We start from the raw sequence: 19,285 nt of genomic DNA, 5'->3' as shown, positions 1-19,285 counted from the left end.
CATTGCAGGTCACTGCCAAGGGATTTGGTCCATTGTTGCAGTTTGCCTACACCGCTAAGCTATTACTCAGCAGAGAGAACATACAAGAGGTCATCCACTGTGCCGAATTTCTACGTATGCACAACCTGGAGGATTCCTGCTTCAGCTTCCTCCAGACCCAACTGCTGAACAATGAAGATGGCCTGTTCCTGTGCAAAAAGGATCTTACCTATCAGCGGATGCATGAAGATGAGAACTCGGAGGGAGAAGAGGAAGAAACTATGGAGTCAGAGACTTCAAAGATATCTTGCTCAAGGGAGAGAATGCACTCGGAGCCCTTTGACTTTGAACCCGCCACGTCTGGAGCCAGTAAAGAGGAAGGGATGCTGCCAGACCCTGAAATACTGGATGATGGCAAGGATAGTTTGGATAAAGAAGTAGTAACACGGTACCCCAGGTATAAGAAATACCAGCTAGCTTGTACCAAGAATGTCTACAACGCATCACACGTTAGTACCTCAGGTTTCACAAGCACATTCAATGAAAAAGGTTCAGGTGATGACCTCAAACCAGAACTTGCTGTCGGGCAAATTAAAAGTGAGCCTAGGAATGAGGAAAACAATGAAGAAAACATCACACTTTGCCTCTCTGGAGATGAGACTGGTGTCAGGGATAAAGAAGAGGATATTGAAATGGACCGAAAGCAGCCAAGTCCCAATGGATCTGGAAGGTCTAAAAATAGTTCCTCTCCTTCCTGCCGAAGATCTTTCTTCAACCGAACAAAAACTGTAGATGGCTTCCCAAGTACTTCCCAACAGCACTTTGCCAGAAATCCAGCATGCCCTTTTGACAAGGGGACAACTCAGGATGACCATAAAGCTGATTATGTCCCTTTTGTGGGCAGTTATGGGCTCTCCCAAAGTGTTCAGAAGGATGCTTCCAGTTTTACAGTGGGATCACCTCTAAGAGGTCCTGGCTTTGTTGAAGGTCTTTGTAAGCAGGAAGGTGAAGGGGACAGGAGGACTGTTATATTCTCTTCAAATGTTTGTGACCAAGTAAACACTTCGGTGCATTCATATTCTGGCATGAGCAGCTTGGATAAAGATCTCACCGAGACTGTGCCAAAAGGTCTGTGGGCAGGAAGCAGCCAATCTCTTCCCAGTTGCCAGACCTATGCCCATATTGGACAAACAGCTGACCACTTCCTAGGACGGATGCGACCCAACACCAGCTGCCCAGTGCCAATTAAAGTTTGTCCTCGGTCTCCTCCTCTGGAAACCAGAACAAGGACCTCCAGTTCATGTTCCTCCTACTCTTATGCAGAGGATGGCAGTGGTGGTTCTCCCTGTAGCCTGCCTCTGTGTGAGTTTTCATCTTCCCCCTGTTCTCAAGGAGCTCGATTCCTGGCCACTGAGCATCAGGAGACGAGCATGATGGGAGATGGAATATACAGCCAAGTCAGACCCCAGATAAAATGTGAGCCATCCTATGGAACAAACTCTAGCGATGAGTCTGGATCGTTCTCTGAAGCAGACAGTGAGTCATGTCCTGTGCAAGACAGAGGACATGAGGTAGGGATCTGTGATAAGTACACCTGCTAACACTTCTTGTGACCCATTCAGAAAGTCATTATTAACCTAATGGCCTTCTTTGTATACAAAATACAGAGAATAGTCACTTATGTCCAATATTCTATTGATGATGGAGTCAAGCTCATTGATTACTGGAAATATGTCTGAGAGAGTAAGAAGCCATAATATAAAAAGGTTCCACAAAAAAGGCTTAAAGCTGCCTGATCTCTTAATTATAGTGGTAACTGTGGAGCTAGGGAATACCTCATAGCAGGTTTGCTTCTATCCCTGCCCTCCACCTGAGGCCTAAAAATGTCCCTGTTCCTTTACGTTTTGGACCAGTCATCCATTAGCATTAGTCGTCGTACTCAGGTTTTTTTTAACAATATTTAATTCATACCAGCTTATCTATCAATTCAGTATGCTGATTGGTACTAGCTGTAATTTGCACACTTTGGGAATAAAAATTCTGATCAAAGTGAGCTCTAAAATTCACTAGAAGAGAATGTCCATGCAAAATGAGGAAGGGAAGAGAAAGCAGCCTTCTGCTCTGGGTACAACAAGTGTGTTTATTTGATCATTTATCTTTGTTTTACTTATGTCACTTTTGTATACTTTGTTGTATAGTCTGTTCAGAGAGAGGAAAAAGGGACTTGATCATATACCTTAAGTCATATCCTTGATCTCTATGGTTTCCTAAAGTTATATGACTCTTAATAGTTACCCAGTTAAGCTTTTCATCTATGATGCCTTTAATAATTGCAACCAGCGAAAAACCTCTTAAAAGGGTTAAGAAGCAACCAGAGAGAAATTGAGTGAGCAGGGGGAAAAGCCATAAGGGACATATACAAAACTGATAATATCTACACAGATGTGTTAGCCAGCCTGCTATTATTCTTAACAGCATGAAATCCATTCCTTCAGTCAATTCATTGAGGAATAAATGTGCAGTTACTGCTTATTCATTGCGAAACACTGACTCTCTCTCAAGTTAGCTTGAATTATTGCAAATTTTAAAACTTAGGCTGCTGATACTATAGAATACATTTACCGGTCGGTACCATTATTTGCTTTGCAGACTCAATTGATGAAACAATTATTTGTCCATCATCTTATTTTGATCACAGTGTACAAAACTCTTACCAATTTGGCTTCAGAAAACATAGCATTGTTATTTGTGGTTCCTTTATTTCTCACCAACTAATTCCTGTAGCAGTGGTCATAACTATCATATAGATGCATGCTGATCTTTAGAAGTATAGACACATCACAGCATTTGAAGGTCTTTTCCAAGACCTTCATGGCTGCTCTTCCAAGTGCTATTCTGTGCTGTACTTCTTAATTGCATGTTCCTCTATTGTTCATGGTTGATCCTAAAAGGATGAATCTATACACTACTTCAGTATCTTCATTGTTGATTCTAAGGCTGATTGTTCTATCTGCTGTCATTAGTTTAGTCTGTGCTTCATATTTAATTTTAGTCCCTTTTTTTTTAGTACGAGGGCTTGCAGATCCTTTGCATTTTCTTCTCTGTCGCTTGCAATAGATCAGTGGGTATTCCATTAATTCCTGTAGCCTTGTGACTTGTTAATGCCTGGAGTGGTGATTTAACTATTAATGTTAGAGTTTCTTGTAAAATAAAGAATATCTTCTAAGGTATCCTAGATGTTATCATCTCTACTGTAGAGTGTTTCACTATACTCTTTCCATCTTCCTTTGATGTCCTTTGAGTTGGTTATCTGTTGATTGGCATCCTTTAACATACCAGCCTGAGGTTTTAACCTCCTGAGTTCAGGGACCTTTTGAAAGATTTTCCTTATTTTTCCATGTCTGTGCCCATCTTCAGTATCTTTACAGAATTCATTGTAATACTGCTTTTTTTGTCTTTAACAGCTCTCTGAAACTGTTAAGTTCCTTTCTGAGAAATTTGCCTTTCTTAGCTTTGGCTTCTCTTCTCCTCTTGGCAATTTCCAGTTTGTTCTGACATCCAGTTTGCTTTCTTCTCTTTCTTTCTTCATATTTTGTCAGTGTCTTTCCCATATGAATCCTTAACTACTTCTTTAAATTCATTCCATAATTCCTCTGGGTATTTTTTCAGTGAGGTTCAGGGCTACAAAGCAATTCATGATGTTCTCCTTGGAAATGAGAGTATAAATTCAAGATCGCCTTGTGGATACTGACTGGCTTTCTTCTTCTTTAGCTTAACTTGGTGTTTGCACACAAACAGTTCATGGTCTGTTCTGCAGTCAACACCTGGTCATGTCTTTGATGTTGTAATTGAGTTCCTCAATCTTCTTTTAGCAAAAACATAGTAAAATGTATTTCTGTATATTGAATTCCATCTGGTAATGTCCATATGTAGAGGCCTGGTTTTGGTAGTCTGAAGACAATGTTAGCTATGAAGAAACCATCAGGGTGGGAGAAATTGATAAGTTGGACTCCTACTTCATTTTAATTCCTGAAGCTGTACAACCGTGATGGCGAACCTATAGCACGCGTGCCACAGGTGGCACACAGAGACATTTGTTAGGACATGCTCTGTCATCTGACCAGCGTGCATGCGCATGCTGGCCAGCTGACTTTGGCCTTCTTTTGAGGCCGTTTTTCGTCCTCCGGAGGCTTCCCTGAAGCCTCCAAAGCGCGAAAAAATGGGCAAACTGGAAGTTCAGGAACAGCTTGCTCGTAGGACCAATTTTCGACCTCCGGAGGCTTCATGGGCCTTCGGAAGGACAAACCTGGTTTGCTCATAGGGCCAGTTTTTGCTCTCCAGGCCTTCAGGGAAGCCTCCTGAAGGCTCTGGAGGTTGAAAATCGGCCCTACGGGGAACGCGGAAGTTTGGGAATGATGACTTCTGGTTTGTCCATAGGGCTGATTTTTTACCTCAGAGGCCTTCAGAGGCCTTCAGGAGCTGGCCTTCCCTGAAGGCTCCGGAGGGCAAAAAACGGCCCTACGAGCAAAATTGTCCGTAGGTCCGTTTTTCGTCACTATTCTCAAACTTCCGGGTTGATCATTGATTGCATTGTAGTCAAGTACTATTCTTGCTATGTCCTTCATAATTATAAAAGCAACTCCATTTCTTCTTTGTTTTTCATGCCCTAATGGGCAGCACAACGATTCAGTGGTTAAGACTTGGCTTGTTGGCTGGAAAGTTGGCAGCCAACTAAGTTCGAAATCCGAGCACCACATGACAGTGAGCTTCATCCCAGCTCCTGCCAACCTATCAGTTCAAAAGCATGCAAGTGTGAGTAGATAAATAGGTACCACTTCTGTAGCTATGCTGTTCGGAAAACAACAGCATTCCATGACATTATACTGGCCACATGACCATGGAAATGTCTTCTGACAGCGCTGGCTCAATGAAAGGGAGATGAGCACTGTCTCATACTCTGCAACAACTAGCAGAGTAATATCCGCAGGGACTCCTTTACCTTTACCTTTCATACCCTAATAACCAGTGTGATCTTCTGACAGAAAATGTCTGGTTCCAGTCCACTCAATTCATAATTGCTTCATTTCATCTTTCACTGTGTTGAGCTTTGTTGTGTCCATGCTTCCTACATGTCATGTTTCTACTATAATTCTGTCTTTGCAGCTTTGCATTTCTTTTCTTGTATGGCAACATCGGCGACTAGATATCCTGAAGATTTTAACCTAGCCGTGTTATAAAACACCATCAGGACTCTTGAGAGACCCTCTTTTTCAATAGCATGTTAAGTGCCATCCAATCTGAAAACCCTATCATCCATGATGTGGCAAAACAGCAGATGATGGGAGGGGATAAAGTAAATACTAGTACTAATATCAAGTACAAAATAGTTCTTTTTTAAAAAAAATAACACAACCTGTGTTTTTTTTTAATTGGATTGAGTCCCGGATACTAGTAATACTCAGTAAAACATTGTTCATTTCTGAATACGGTGATGCTGTGTAAATTGGCACATTGTGAAATAGGTGAAAGGTTTCAATTTTGCTTACAGTCTATGCTGAACCAACACACTACAGAAACATATTCTAAAATGGGTGCATGTCAACCATATCAAAAGGCTGAAATAGAAATATTCTTAATTTTTTTTGTGTTATAAAACAAACTTACAAAATGGAAACACTATTTTTCTGCGTAGCTTTTTATTGACCCTTAGAGTAAATGGTATAATTGGAGTTGTTGTGTAGTCTGTTTGCCTCCAACTCCAGCAAAAGAATGATATATGAGTCGACTCAATTATTCTCTAAAATATAAAGAGAAGCAGATCTACCTAGCAAAATTTGGACACAAGTAAAGATAAACAATTAAAACAATGTATTAATTATAGATGCAATTATCAAATAAGAACCTCAACTTCAGAGAGCAAAAGATTTTGGAAAGGGGTTGCACGTATTTTTATCATCGGAATTAAGCATTTCTTTCTATACAAGCAGGAATAAAAGATTAAAAGAAAAGAAATGCCCTTTGAGCTTCAAATTCAGCAATCCAACTTCTTACATACTTTAACCAATTTTTATAATAGAAATAATTTATACTTTGAAGACAAAAGTTTAGTTACAAATTAATGCAAAGTGGGAATTCGTTTTTTCTTGCTGACCCACTTTTAATTTCTTTTTCTTCTATACCTTTTTTGTAACTTTAAAGCAACCACAGGAGGAGGGAGGGGGTATTTTTGTGAAATTCCCTGTAGATTTTTATAAGTGAAGTCTAAACTTCAGACAGTTTACAGTAAAAGCAAAAACTTTAGGGAGAAGTTTAAGGAATGGCAAAAAGCATTAGCAGATTGTCATCCAAAAACTGTTAATATTCAGGTGAATCTCATCTCTGAGGTTGGTGATTTCTTTTATACGAGAGATCCAAAGAACTACTACAAAAGGATTCAATTAGCCTGTGAGAAGGAAGATCTCTTGAATGACAATCCAAAGGCATTTAGGTTAACTAGAATTATAATTAGCTACCTTTACACACAAGGTAGCTCAGTGACTAAGACGCTGAACTTGTCGATAAGAAAGGTCGGCAGTTCAGTGGTTCGAATCCCTAGAGCCGTGTAACAGAGTGAGGTCGCGTTACTTGTCCCAGCTTCTGCCAACCTAGCAGTTCGAAAGCATGTAAAAATGCAAGTAGAAAAATAGGAACCACCTTTGGTGGGAAGGCAACAGTGCTCCGTGCACCTTTGGCGTTTGGTCATGCCGGCCACATGACCATGAAGACGTCTTCGGCTTTGTAAGTGAGATAAGCACTGCCCCCTAGAGTCAGGAACAACTAGCACATAGGTCCGAGGGGAACCTTTACCTTTACACACATAGTCCTCAACTTACAACCATAATTGAGCCGAGAATTACAGTTGTATGTTGTTGTGGTCATTAAGAGGGTCACTGTGTGAACCCACCCAATTTTACTACCTTTTTGCAGTAGTTGTTAAGTGAATTCATTTTATCCAATAGGCTTTTTTTCCCCTCGCCTTCTCCCCCCCCTTCCCCTCTTCTTTCCCCTTCTTCTTCTTCTTGGAAATATGTACCAGAAACTGCCAAAACCCACCAAAATCGTGTTCACATGGCCACAGGATGCTGCAAACACCAATTAATGCAGCCCAAATGCCAAGTGCCCAAAATGCAATCATGTAACCACAGAGTGGGGTATACATCCATCGAAACTTCAAAATCTTGTCATAAATACCTTTTAGGGCGCCCCTTGTAATTTCAAACAATCTCAAAGCAACCTGTTGCTAAGCAAGGGCATATTGTAATATCCAAAGACAGAAATGCTTATTTTCAGAATAGCTGAAGGGTCGTCAGCAGCCTTGTACAAGTGGTATGTAATATATCTGATTGTATTCACCTTCCAAATGAATGGATATTTAACAGGCTCCATGGTAGGTTCCTACTGGTTCGGCCGAACCGATAGTGGTTTGGCGGCCTGGGTCGCTGGCAGCAACCCAGGCCTGCCACACACCCAAACCAGTTCTTCGGGCAGCGCTTATCTTGTTTTTGTTTCTGCGCATGTGTAGAACAATTTTATTGCATTACGCATGCATCAAGTGCACACAGCACGCCCACAAGTAAACCGGCGGTAGTGAGTGTCGGAACCCACCCCAGAACAGGCTGCTTGGTGCCTTTTTATCAAAATTTCCATGGCTGGCATTCTTAAATAAGAACCACACAGATTTCCAAAATGCATCATTGATGCTAGTCAGGGTGAAACCATATTCATTGAAAACTATGAAAGTATGTTCCTAGCCAAACCCTTAATTAAGCTATGAAAGTGGGATCTCTTTAAAAAAAATTCCATGATCCTCACTTCTGGACTGGGCTGCCTCATCTTTACTTGCTGAATTTAACCACAGTTTATGCACCCCAGGATGCACCAAGATGTGTTTACATCTCCTGTCTATCTCTGGCTTGGAAACCCTAATTCCTCTCTGACCAGGTTCAGCCTTTCTCCCTTACAGCTGATGCTCTCCAAACAAAGCTGTTTTTTATTTAGTGAATACGGCTCCCTTTATGAGCAGTGTAGTGCTTATGGAGTCTCTCCTTTGGCTGTCATGAGACTTACTTTCTCTGTCTGCATTTGCTACTTAAAAAATAAGCTCCAGGCTGAGACTATTACAGAGGAATGATTCCTGCTGTCCATCAATCTAATTTTACCAGAATGCTTCTAGACTTACAGGAATCCCCATAGGATTTGGAAACACTTGATAACATGAAGATGATGGACAGCTGGAGCAGCAGTGAATTTTGCAGGGTAACCAATTGCCTGGGGGGTGTAAGTGTGGTGAATAGACACTCTTCCCAAAACTGTCTGAAAAGCTTTGAAAGATAAGCAGAGAATCAGTAAGAAAAGAGCTAGGACACTGAATAGATTGGAGGAGGAGAAAAGGAACATGCGTCTAAATTGTGGGCTTTGGTTAGATGTATGAGTGGTTTATGTAAGTATGTTGGGAGTGATCTAGAAAGAGAAAACCATATAAAATATATAGTTTTGCTTTTCAAGATCAGAACCATCTTCAGCTTTGCCTTCAGCCACTTGGATAAATATTTGTCCTCTCAGATCAGTCCTGTATCCATTCTGTGACTAACCCTATCTATCAAGGGATAGATAGGGTTTCCCATAGGAGACCACAAAGAAATCCTCCCTCAGCCCCTTAGAAATAGCTGTCCTTTAGATCAGTGTTTTTCAACCTTGGCGACTTTAAGTCCTGTGGACTTCAATTTCCAGAATCCCCCAGCCAGCATAGCTGGCTGGGAAATTCTGGGAGTTGAAGTCCACAGGACTTAAAGTCGCCAAGGTTGAAAAACACTGCTTTAGATGACTGTTGGCATTATTTGGGAATAAGGGTCAAACAACATGGTATGTTAACTGTGTCAGAGTGAGCTGGTTTACAGTAATGTGTGTCTCTGGGCCAGAGTGTAAGAGCATTACCTTCATTGAGAGGTTTATTTCCTAAATTGTTCTCTTTTTACACAGATTAACAAATACAACACTGATTTTTTTTTTGAACTCCCAAACTATGGTTAAGTTTAGGATATCATACATGCACCCTGAAGTGGAAGTTTAAAAAAGAGAGTGAGGTTTCAGTAAAGGAGAATATTTGTAGCTAAGCTGAAATGTGGGGCCTTCGGTGCTCTCTGAGCTTGGTTTTTTTTCTTGGAGATGTTTCTTTCTCCAAAGTAGATAACATCATCAATAACATCATCAATGCTAGTCAGTAGCACTGATGATGTTACCTGGTTTGGGTAATGAAATGTCTGCAAGAAAACAACCAAGCTCAGAAAGAATCAAAGATCCCTAATAATGAGGGTTGTGCTATGTATTAATGCCTTCTGTAGTTTAATGATTCATTCCGCCATCTTGGCTTTTGAAATCTATGAGATTGACCTGTTTACTGCTATTTTTCAAAGGATGAGTAATGATATCCCTTGCTATGAAGGAGTTAAACTGGTGGTCATTGTCTAACCAATGAGCTAACCAATAAGTCAAGTTTCTTTTGGGCACCTAGAAGGTAGCTCAATTCGGTATATTCCTTGAGTGGCTATCATTCACTTCAGCCAGAGAAACCTTTGCTGAACTTTTTTTCCCCTCACAACATTCAAATTAGATCATTGCCAGGCATCCTAGATGAGGCTGTCTTTGAAGGCAACTCAGAACTTCAGATTATAAAACATGAAGAACGTATGGTTGAAATGCTTTTCCCCCATTGATAAAACTGCTCTTCAAATACAGAGTTAATCTTAACTTTAAAACCTTTTGAGTCCTTCGGGAGAGGGTGCGGCTTAGAAATAAATATTCTATTCTATTCTATTCTATTCTATTCTACTATGTAAATAAAGGAATTACACAACCTTAAACGAACATGGACAATGCTTTGTCAGAGATGAGACAGGCAATAATAAGAAATAGGAACTGCTAGTTTTTACAGGAGATGCCACCAATGGCTTACCTCGTTTAGGGAGCTAAGCCCATGATTGGTGTTCATGACTATTTGGAAACACTACTTGTATATTTCAGGAAGTTCTGGACTGCCTCTTATGTAGCAGTCTCCCAAGAGAGGAAGCCCCAGATCAACTTATCTATTCAGTTTCATTTTTAATGTATTGATTGAAAAGATTTAGCTGTCTGTTCATCATTGCAGTATTTCACCCACTATGCAACTTGCTGAGAATAGCTGTGATACTGGAAGTATGTAGATAAAATTCAATGCTTCCATGAATTGAAGTATTTATTAAGAACATTCTCCCAAGGTTATCCGTAGCTGAGCATTTGAAAAGATAATGTATCTGAAAAATATTTTTGTGTCTTCTATAAAAAGAATATAAAGGGAGAAACTTAAATATAAATCATTAATATGTACAAACTGTTTTCTCTCACTTGTTGGTGGTGCCTATAGTGCCATGAAGACTGTTACTTTTTTTAGCCCTCACCGTTTTCCAACCTGACATGTCACAAAACTCTTGCTCAAATTGATCAAAGTTTATTTTTGACTTTTCAAACATGCTCTTTATTTAGCTTACATAAGCCTGACTTCAAGGTCTTTCAAATGTTTGACATCTTTTTTTTAAATACAAAACTAGGCCAGACTATATAAATAACGTGTATAAACAAGAGGAATTGATCTACTGCTGATCAAAAGATAACAGTGGAAGCATAATTGAGCTGAGTACAAAACCTTTTTTAAGAGAATCTCATAAAGATGCAAACTTTGGAATAAATATTCCTCTTTTTTTTTTTTTTTTTTTGCAATTTTGTGATTTGGACTGACTTCTATTTATTTATTTGGTGCCTCAAAGTCATTGTTAAATCCTGTCAATGGACTAGCAGTTAACCTGCAGTTTTCTTGGCAAAGAAGTCCAGAAATGGCTTCCTAGGGCTGAGAGAAAGTGACTGACCAAGGTGACCCAGCTGGCTTTGAGCCTAAAGCAAGATTAGAATTTACCATCTCCCAGTTTCTAGCCTGGGGCCTTAACCACTACATTAAATTGGCTCTCTTATTCACTTTGCATTATTTAACTTTATCCTGGATAATTGAAACAGATTTCTTAAGCAGAATCCCATGTATTGTAGTGTGCTCTCACACACACACCCCATCTCGGTGTATAGATAATGTGTGTGTTATCTGAGCTCATAGGACTGGAAAAACAAAAAAGAAAAGCATATCAACTCTTACTTGATTCTTACCTTGTATTCAAATCTGAACATAATGTTCAGATATTCAAAAGAGCAACCAGCTACTAACATAGCTTGAGTCTTCTGCAATCAGCTGATTTCTAGTTTTGATATGGAAAGACGATTGAGGGGGCACATTACAAAAGTTGAAATTTATTGTAGATGTAAGGCAATACTTGCAAGGAATCAAAATCAGGCCCAATGCTTTGCCCCTGTCAGGATCAGCAGTTACAGAGACATTGAAAGCTACTCTGTCACAGAAGAGACTCGTTCTAGCTCAAGAATACAAGGAGGATATAATAACACTGCATTGTTGTATACTTCTTTTTAAAACTAAGCTGCAGTATAGAAATAAAAATACATCCATGTGCTTTGGGCTAGCCCCAAAACTATTTAATTTCAGTTCAGCCTAAGGCTCTAAGTTCTCTTTTAAAATGTCAGAACATTGTGGTAAACCACATATCCCATCCAGCACTAGTTAGTGAACTTGTCTACATATGACACTAAGCCATTGTTTGGGCAACCTTGTTTTGTTGACTAAATCCCAACTGGCTGTGTGCTAGGCAGTATTTCATGGCTTACTGGCTATCATAACTGTGCTGCTCCAGTATGAGGCCAAAATAAACCATATTACGACTGCCATGTAATAAAGGCATAACAAAATGCATAAACTTTGAAATTTGCACTTAGCTTGGCCTTTTAACTCTGACAAAGGATTGTCTTTTGTGGCGCAAGGTGAGGGCTCTTTTTTTATTTTCTGTACTATTGAAAAGCAAGGCTGCCAATGGCTCCTTCCTGTGCATAGATGAGAGCCTTTGAGGTGCATAATCACCAGTGCTTAGAAATATATTTCGGTCTTTATATTATATTATATTATATTATATTATATTATATTATATTATATTATATTATATTATATTATTTATTTATTTATTTATTTATTTATTTATTTATTTATTTATTTATTTATTTATTTATTTATTTATTTATTAAATGTATATACTGCCCATCTCACTGTCAAGGGACTCTGGGTGGCTCCCAACATCACAAGAACAAAAATACAAGAACTTTAAAATGTGCAAACATTAAGAAATAACAAAAATTAGGTAAATTAAGAACCAGTATACAAGCCAGGTGGATATGGGGTTGTCGTCTTAATCTACTAAACAACTCCTGCATTAAAGTTCCCATTGGGGCCCTCGGCCAATTGGCTAAGCTGGGTTTTAAGGCCTTTTCAGAAGGCCAAGAAAGTGGGGCCAGAGCGCCACCTCAAGGGCACCTTATTTCAGAAGGCAGAAGCCATGGTGAAAGTAAAATCAGTAAACAGTAACAGTAGTCTTGCATCTGTAGAATTCAAGGGATTTCAGTAAAAATCCCCTCCCTGAGATTTTAAAATAATTAGTGTCCCATCTACCGTCTTTTCTAAATATCGGGGATCTTGTGAAGGAAACCAAGTTGCAATGGCATATGCTTACTGTACTAACCTCCCATAGAATTAGGAGGGAACATAGGTTGAACATGAACATAATTAGGCAGAGTCTAAATGTTTCAGACTAAAATGTATGAAGAGAGAAAATAGGCACTCTTCCTATCTCAGAAAGCAGTCTGTAAGCATAATGGTCCACATCACCATGTCTAAGGTCAGACTTTGTATACTTAGCAGAACATTGTTTAATTATGGGGCACTGATCATTTCTGGTGACTCATTGTCACAGTAATGCAACCTGTGTACTGTGTGTTTGTGTTTATACAGTTTCACAGGTGGGACAAGAAGGTGAAGGTTCACAGACAGACAATGTGAAAAGAAGTAATATATTCATGGGATAATGAATCACGAAGCAACTGGACTTTCTGGTTTTTCGCTGAAGACGTTTCGCTTCTCACCCAAGAAGCTTTTTTTCAGCTCTGAACAGATGGTGGGGAATGGAAGGATTTATATTCCTTACAGACAGCTGAAAGTGTGCAAATGACCAGCTGTCCGCAAGGGTATAAATCCTTCCATTCCCCACCATCCGGTCAGAGCTGAAGAAGCTTCTTGGATGAGAAGCGAAACGTCTTCAAAGAAAAACCAGAAAGTCCAGTTGCGTCTTGAAAAAAGCACCTTTGGGACAACCATGACCTGGAGGACTTAGAATCTCCACAGACAAGGCCACTTTGGCATTCATTCGTTCACTTCTCCACAAACAAGAACAGTGATATAATATAACTAATATACTTGTTGGCCCATGATATTGGGGAGGGGGGGTGTATTCTTGTTTGTGGAAAAGTGGGTGGATGGATGCCAAACTACATGGCCTTGTGCAATATTTATCAAACAAAACCAGGCAGAAGGATTTCTATTGGTTGTGAGAGTTGCTTATATTGCAGTTTTCATGGCTGCGTAAGGGGCAGATTTGTGTCCAAGCTATCAAAATCTATTCTCAAATAGCAAAGGTGTTTTCTCTTAGGAAGTCTGAATTAGAGAAGGCATGTATGAGCCGTATCTAAATATAGTCTTTCTGTCATTGTGAATCTTAAAATACATGGTGCCATCTACTGGGCATATCAATATAGACAACATGTATCTATGATATACTGAGATTTTGAAAATTAATTGGTTCTTTGTGATAGGATCAAAGGCAAGAATAACAGCCCCGGAGGTTGAAACTGAAGTCAATTTAATGTCCATTTGCAAAGTAAATTTCTCTGTAAATCTCAAAATAAAGCTTTAAGTTAACTTTCTACTGTTAGGTACTCATAACTTTCTACTGTTAGGTATTCAAAACCAATGGTTATGATTGATAGCCATTAAAAAACCTATCCTCAATGAATTTGTGCAGCTGTATTTTGTTTAAAATATATATAATTATATAAACTAGAACCCATCACTATATGACATGGTAATAAAACTTAATTATGCCCTCAGCTATCAGTCACTTCACATATTGATCAGACATTGTAGGATGATTTATCTTTGAGTGTAGTCTTTTGTTGATCATACTAGTTGGACTTTTCTACATTTTTCTCCCTCTTTGTGCATATTTTTGTGATATGGAGCAACCCAATACATAAACAATATTCCAAATATATATTGCCAAAATGCCACCTACATATTCGTTGTCAATTTTTTATTATTATTTCATTTACTTGTTCATCAATACTGCAGATTCAGCTGACATTTTTAATGAACTATCTGTCTATATTCCCAACATTTTTTTTCCTAAGAGGGTGTAAAATATCCATTGTGTTATTCTGCCATCTTCTGAATGTCCTTCATGCATTTAGATTCTTGCTTCTGAATGCTTTCAATTTCCCTCTAAATCAGACCTTTTAAAGCATCAGGGTACCCAGTTTCAATAAAGCTATTTCAGAATAATAGCAGCATAGTTCCGTTTTGAAAACATGCATTACTAACTACAGAAAGTGTTTTCTTCTTTATGAAAAGCAATAATAGCAATGAAATAATATTTTAATATTTTATTAGACATGGTTTTTAATTTTTTATGAATCATTCTTTTATTAGAGAAACTGCCTTGACTTTTCTTACCACCCAGGGTCATCTGATTATAGTGGTAGAAAAATATTGTTAATAATGGGATAAATATATTTTATCACAACATAGAAGAGCATGAATACGTAAACAGAATAAATCTTGAGGATTTGTATCAGCATCTGAATCCGCCATGAAACCTTTTACATCTTATTCTGATGATTTATGTATTGGCTGTCAAATTGGATGATGTATGGTTTCATTGATGGAGAAAGAAGCACAACTAAATTCAACAATTAGCATAACAGATATATAACCTCAGTTAAGAAAAAAAAAGTGCCGCAAATTTTATTTTAGGATTATTCTTTAGTGTAAAGTATTATTCTTCGTACTTTTAATTATCATCCATTCTTTGAATTGGAACCTGTACTTTGAGGAGGACATGAACAATCTCATTTATCTGTACCAAGCTGTTTGTACTTGATAGTATTGCTGATTTTATTGTATAATAGTCATTTACACTGCTAGGATAGCTATTTCTTAAAGTTGCCTACAATGCAACAGTTAATATTTGAACTATATTCAACTATGTTATTTGAATAAAAGAATTATTCCAAGGAACCTATTAAATTCTTTGTTAAATAAACTGTACGCCTTTTCCTTTGTTTTACCTCAGGTGAAACTTCCATTTCCTGTAGATCAAATCACAGATCTTCCAAGGAATGATTTCCAGATGATGATAAAGATGCACAAATTAACCTCAGAGCAATTGGAATTTATCCATGATGTTCGGCGGCGCAGTAAAAACCGAATTGCTGCCCAGCGCTGTCGCAAGAGAAAACTGGACTGTATTCAGAATTTAGAATGTGAAATCCGCAAATTGGTAAGCCTAGAGAAATATTAAATACCATTATTTATTAAATATCTCACCTTATACTGATCACTAACCAAATTTAATAAAATCCATTTAATCTATTTTGCCTTGTCTTTATAATTCATACTAAATATTAAGGTTTATTAAACATGTTCCATCATCTATTTAATACACTCCAGATCCCCTTAAACTTGAACAAAATGCATCAAGTAACTTCTGATCATATTTAGGGGTGATTGAGTCCAGGTCAACTCCTTAAAATTGTATGGATAGAATGTTCCCCATCTCAGCCTTTCTCCCCTAATAATTCATAGCTTTTCTAAAGACAATTCTGTCATCACAAACATATATCTTATCTGTTGACTTGGCTTCTTCTCTTTCCCTGATCCTGGTGCTTTCTTCTAGTCCATCGTCTGTTCATATTATATACGTATGTGTTTCTGATTGCTGAATGTTGCCTCAAGAGAAGAATGGCTCTTTATTTTGCTCTGGATTAGTTCTTCCAATCCATGGTTCTCCAATTAATCTGAAGATCTATTATCTATTTTATGCCTTTGCTTTTCCACTGTCTAGTCTAGTCAGACTTCTAGCATCTCATTCTGGATAATATGCCAATCAATTAAGACCTGATTTTGACATTCTGAAGCCTGATGTGCCAAACCTCTCTTTAAAAATGAACGCTGTTCTGTATTTGACAGGTTTGTGAGAAAGAGAAACTTCTCTCAGAAAGGAACCAGCTGAAAGCGTGCATGGGAGAGTTATTAGATAATTTCTCCTGCCTTTCCCAAGAAGTATGCCGAGATATGCAGAGCTCCGAACAGATCCAAGACCTTCACCGATACTGCCCTGTGCTCAGGCCTATGGATCTTCCAACAGCAGCTAGTATCAACCCTTCATCAGGTGGAGTGGAGCAAAATGTAGTGACATCCCAGTGCATCGGAGAAGGCTTGCAGTGCTGTTCAGAACAAAGCCCAGTGCAGCAGCTGGGAGCTCATTGGCTACCCAACAACATTTCTGACAAATGTGCTGCAAGAGGACTGGATGGAGCTGACCAAGTTACTTATTCTGAGCAGGAGCTCCCTCCAGAGCAGAACAACCAAGCAGTGACCATGGATTTCTGTCAGGAAATGACTGATAAGTGTACAACAGATGAGCAGCCTAGGAAGGAGTACACCTAGTGTTCGGTATACCTTTTAGATCACACCTAGCAAGGTCTCTTCAGTCAGTCAGTAGCCACGATCATTTGTTGTCTATATTGAAGATCATACTTGGTGCACACTACAGTGGTCTTAGCAGCAATACTGTTTTTAAGTATTCCATCCTCTCTACAAAGCAGGAGTTTAACTTCTTCACTATGGTGCTATCCCATGCTCAGGCAGGGGAACAAAGCAGTGGCAACACTGTCTGATTCTTTTTTATTGTTGTCGTTATTGTTACTGTATTTTAATTTCAATACTCAACAGGGATGGACATAACACCTCTGAGGATCCAAACGCAGCTTTTTCTCAGTGGCCCATGTCACAAAACCCTAACTCAGGAATTTCCTCTGAATGTTCAATTTTTCATTGAAGACAGCTTCTTTACACATCAAAGTTTTATAGCTAAACTGTACATATATACATATATATATATAGTATATATAAAAAATATATATCCATATGCAAAAAACAACCCTGCATGGCTCAGAATTTCCTCATGAAAACAACTGGAATTTTAAATTTCTATTATATAAAAAATTCCAACATTCCTTTCTTGGTCTATGCTAGAAGTAACTTGTATATGTTTTAATATTTCCCACCGCCACTCAGTTCACTGTTCAGCAATATCATCTAGTTTGTACTTTATTTATAAAGTTTCAATGTTGGAAACTTCTTTGAATTTTTAATCTGGGGCAGTGTTGGTGGCACCCCTAACTTTTTGTGCCCGTTTGAGCAAAGTGGGTTTTATTCTTATCTTTCTCACAGATACTGTATAGCAATGGTCAATTTTGCCACTTGCACTGAGTTTTGGATCAAACCTCATTTCATAAATGAAGTTGTGACTTTGGTATATTTCAAACATTTTATTCATTGCTTTTTCTTTTAATTCAGCAAACTAGGAAAAACAAACCTCAGGAGTTGATTATGTAATGAATTATTAGTCTTGCCAAATATGGAATTCCTCTTAATAGTGTGAATTGGGCATTTTTTGTATTTATCTTTGTTTATCCCTTTTTTTTCCTTTTCCAAATTAAACCAAATGGTATAGTGCAGTGATTCTCAACGTGTGGTCTGCGGACCTTTGGGGGCCCGCTAGGTCGTCACAGGGAGTTGCGAAGGCTTGAAGAATGAGTTAAATATTATGATTGAAATCATGAGTTAAGTCTTGGTGGCTTGTGGTCATAGTCTGGCCACAAAAGGTATTTAAAAGGGGTGTCTGGTAAAGAAAAGGTTGAGTGTATATTACCAATGCTGAGAACTAAGGCAGCTTTCTCCAACTTGGATATGGTGACTGGAAGTAGTGAAAGTTGTGCAGTGCATCCGAAGATACCAAGCTGAGGAAAGATGGTGTAAGGCAAAATTGCTTCGATTCAGTAGCTTTATGTCAATCAGCAAAGCTTAAATCAAGGCCTCCACTGCAGATCTTAACTTGTGTTACTAGTGTTTATTTTTTTCTCCAATGGTTCTTCTGGCTTCGCTGTATAATCCCCCTTAATGCTGCCTTAACACAGATGCCGATTGCAGTGATATATTAGGATTTACTATTCTGGCCTGTAGTGGCATCAGTTCCAAACTGCTGATTCAGTTGCTCTGAGAAATGAAAAACAGCATCCATTCACAGAATGGCAGAGTACAGAGAACCGTATTTAGAGCAATCGTGAATCTTAAAAAGTTGGAAAATATCTCCTTGTCAACAATAGAATATTGACCAATATAGAAGACATGAAACGTGAGTGAAGGAATAGTTACTAAAATATTGAAACCTCAGGTAATCCTTGATTTACAACTGGTCCTCACATGACCATGGCAACATCCCCAGGATCATATAAACCTAATTTGGGCACATGGTAACCAGCATGTATTAACAGCAGCTGCAGTGACTTGAGGTCACATGCTTGCCATTCCCAATCTTCCCAGGGCACCTCTGACAAGCAAGGTCCATTGAGGAAGCCAAATTCACTTTAACGATCATATAATGCACTTAACATCTGAGGTGATTCACATAACCATGCCAAAAAGTTGTAAAATCAGGCACAACCTGCTTCACAACCATCTTGTTTAGCAATGGAAATTCCGGCCCCAATTGTGGTTATAAATTGAGGACTACCTACCTGTATAATTCACTCAACTCTAGCTGATTTGCATTGAACAATGATTATGCAAAATTACTTCCAAACATAACTACTCCCTCTCATGAAAACATTTTTCCTATTGAAGTATTATACAGGTAATCCTCAACTTACAACGATTCGTTCAGCAAACCAGGTCCTCCTCCCACCCTCTAAGGCACCCCATGCTCTGCCTAATGCCTGCATGAGAAGAGGGAGGAGAAGAGTGGGTGCCTTCCTTAACGATGGCAACAACTTAATTCTGGGCTCCATTGTCGTAAGTCGAGGAGCACCTGTAAATGGAAATGATCTGAAAGGAACATTGATGTAATTTCAACACATGCCAACAAGATTTATGTAGGATATTTCTTTCTGGTGGATTCTGTCCTTCTGTTTTTAAAGATTACTTTTTACTTTCGCAATAACCTTCTCTGTATTAGGT

The 19,285-nt window shown here is 38.7% G+C and overlaps 1 protein-coding gene across 5 annotated transcripts in view; it reads left to right on the top strand.

Moving 5' to 3' along the window:
- Positions 1-17,404, top strand: part of BACH2 (BTB domain and CNC homolog 2) — a 209,571-nt gene extending 192,167 nt beyond the window's left edge. For all 5 annotated transcript variants that reach the window (XM_081943356.1, XM_081943355.1, XM_081943359.1 and 2 more), the window contains 3 exons: positions 9-1,550; positions 15,339-15,545; positions 16,235-17,404. In XM_081943356.1, coding sequence (XP_081799482.1) covers positions 9-1,550; positions 15,339-15,545; positions 16,235-16,714 — 2,229 coding nt within the window. In that variant the 3' untranslated portion in view covers positions 16,715-17,404. The remainder of the gene's footprint in view (positions 1-8; positions 1,551-15,338; positions 15,546-16,234) is intronic.
- The last annotated feature ends 1,881 nt before the right edge of the window (positions 17,405-19,285 follow it).

The sequence above is a fragment of the Natrix helvetica genome (assembly GCF_964273705.1).
Source record: "Natrix helvetica genome assembly, chromosome: 2".
Taxonomy (NCBI): domain Eukaryota; kingdom Metazoa; phylum Chordata; class Lepidosauria; order Squamata; family Natricidae; genus Natrix; species Natrix helvetica.
The sequence above is the reverse complement of the archived record's forward strand: the minus strand, read 5'-3'. Positions and strand labels throughout refer to the sequence as shown.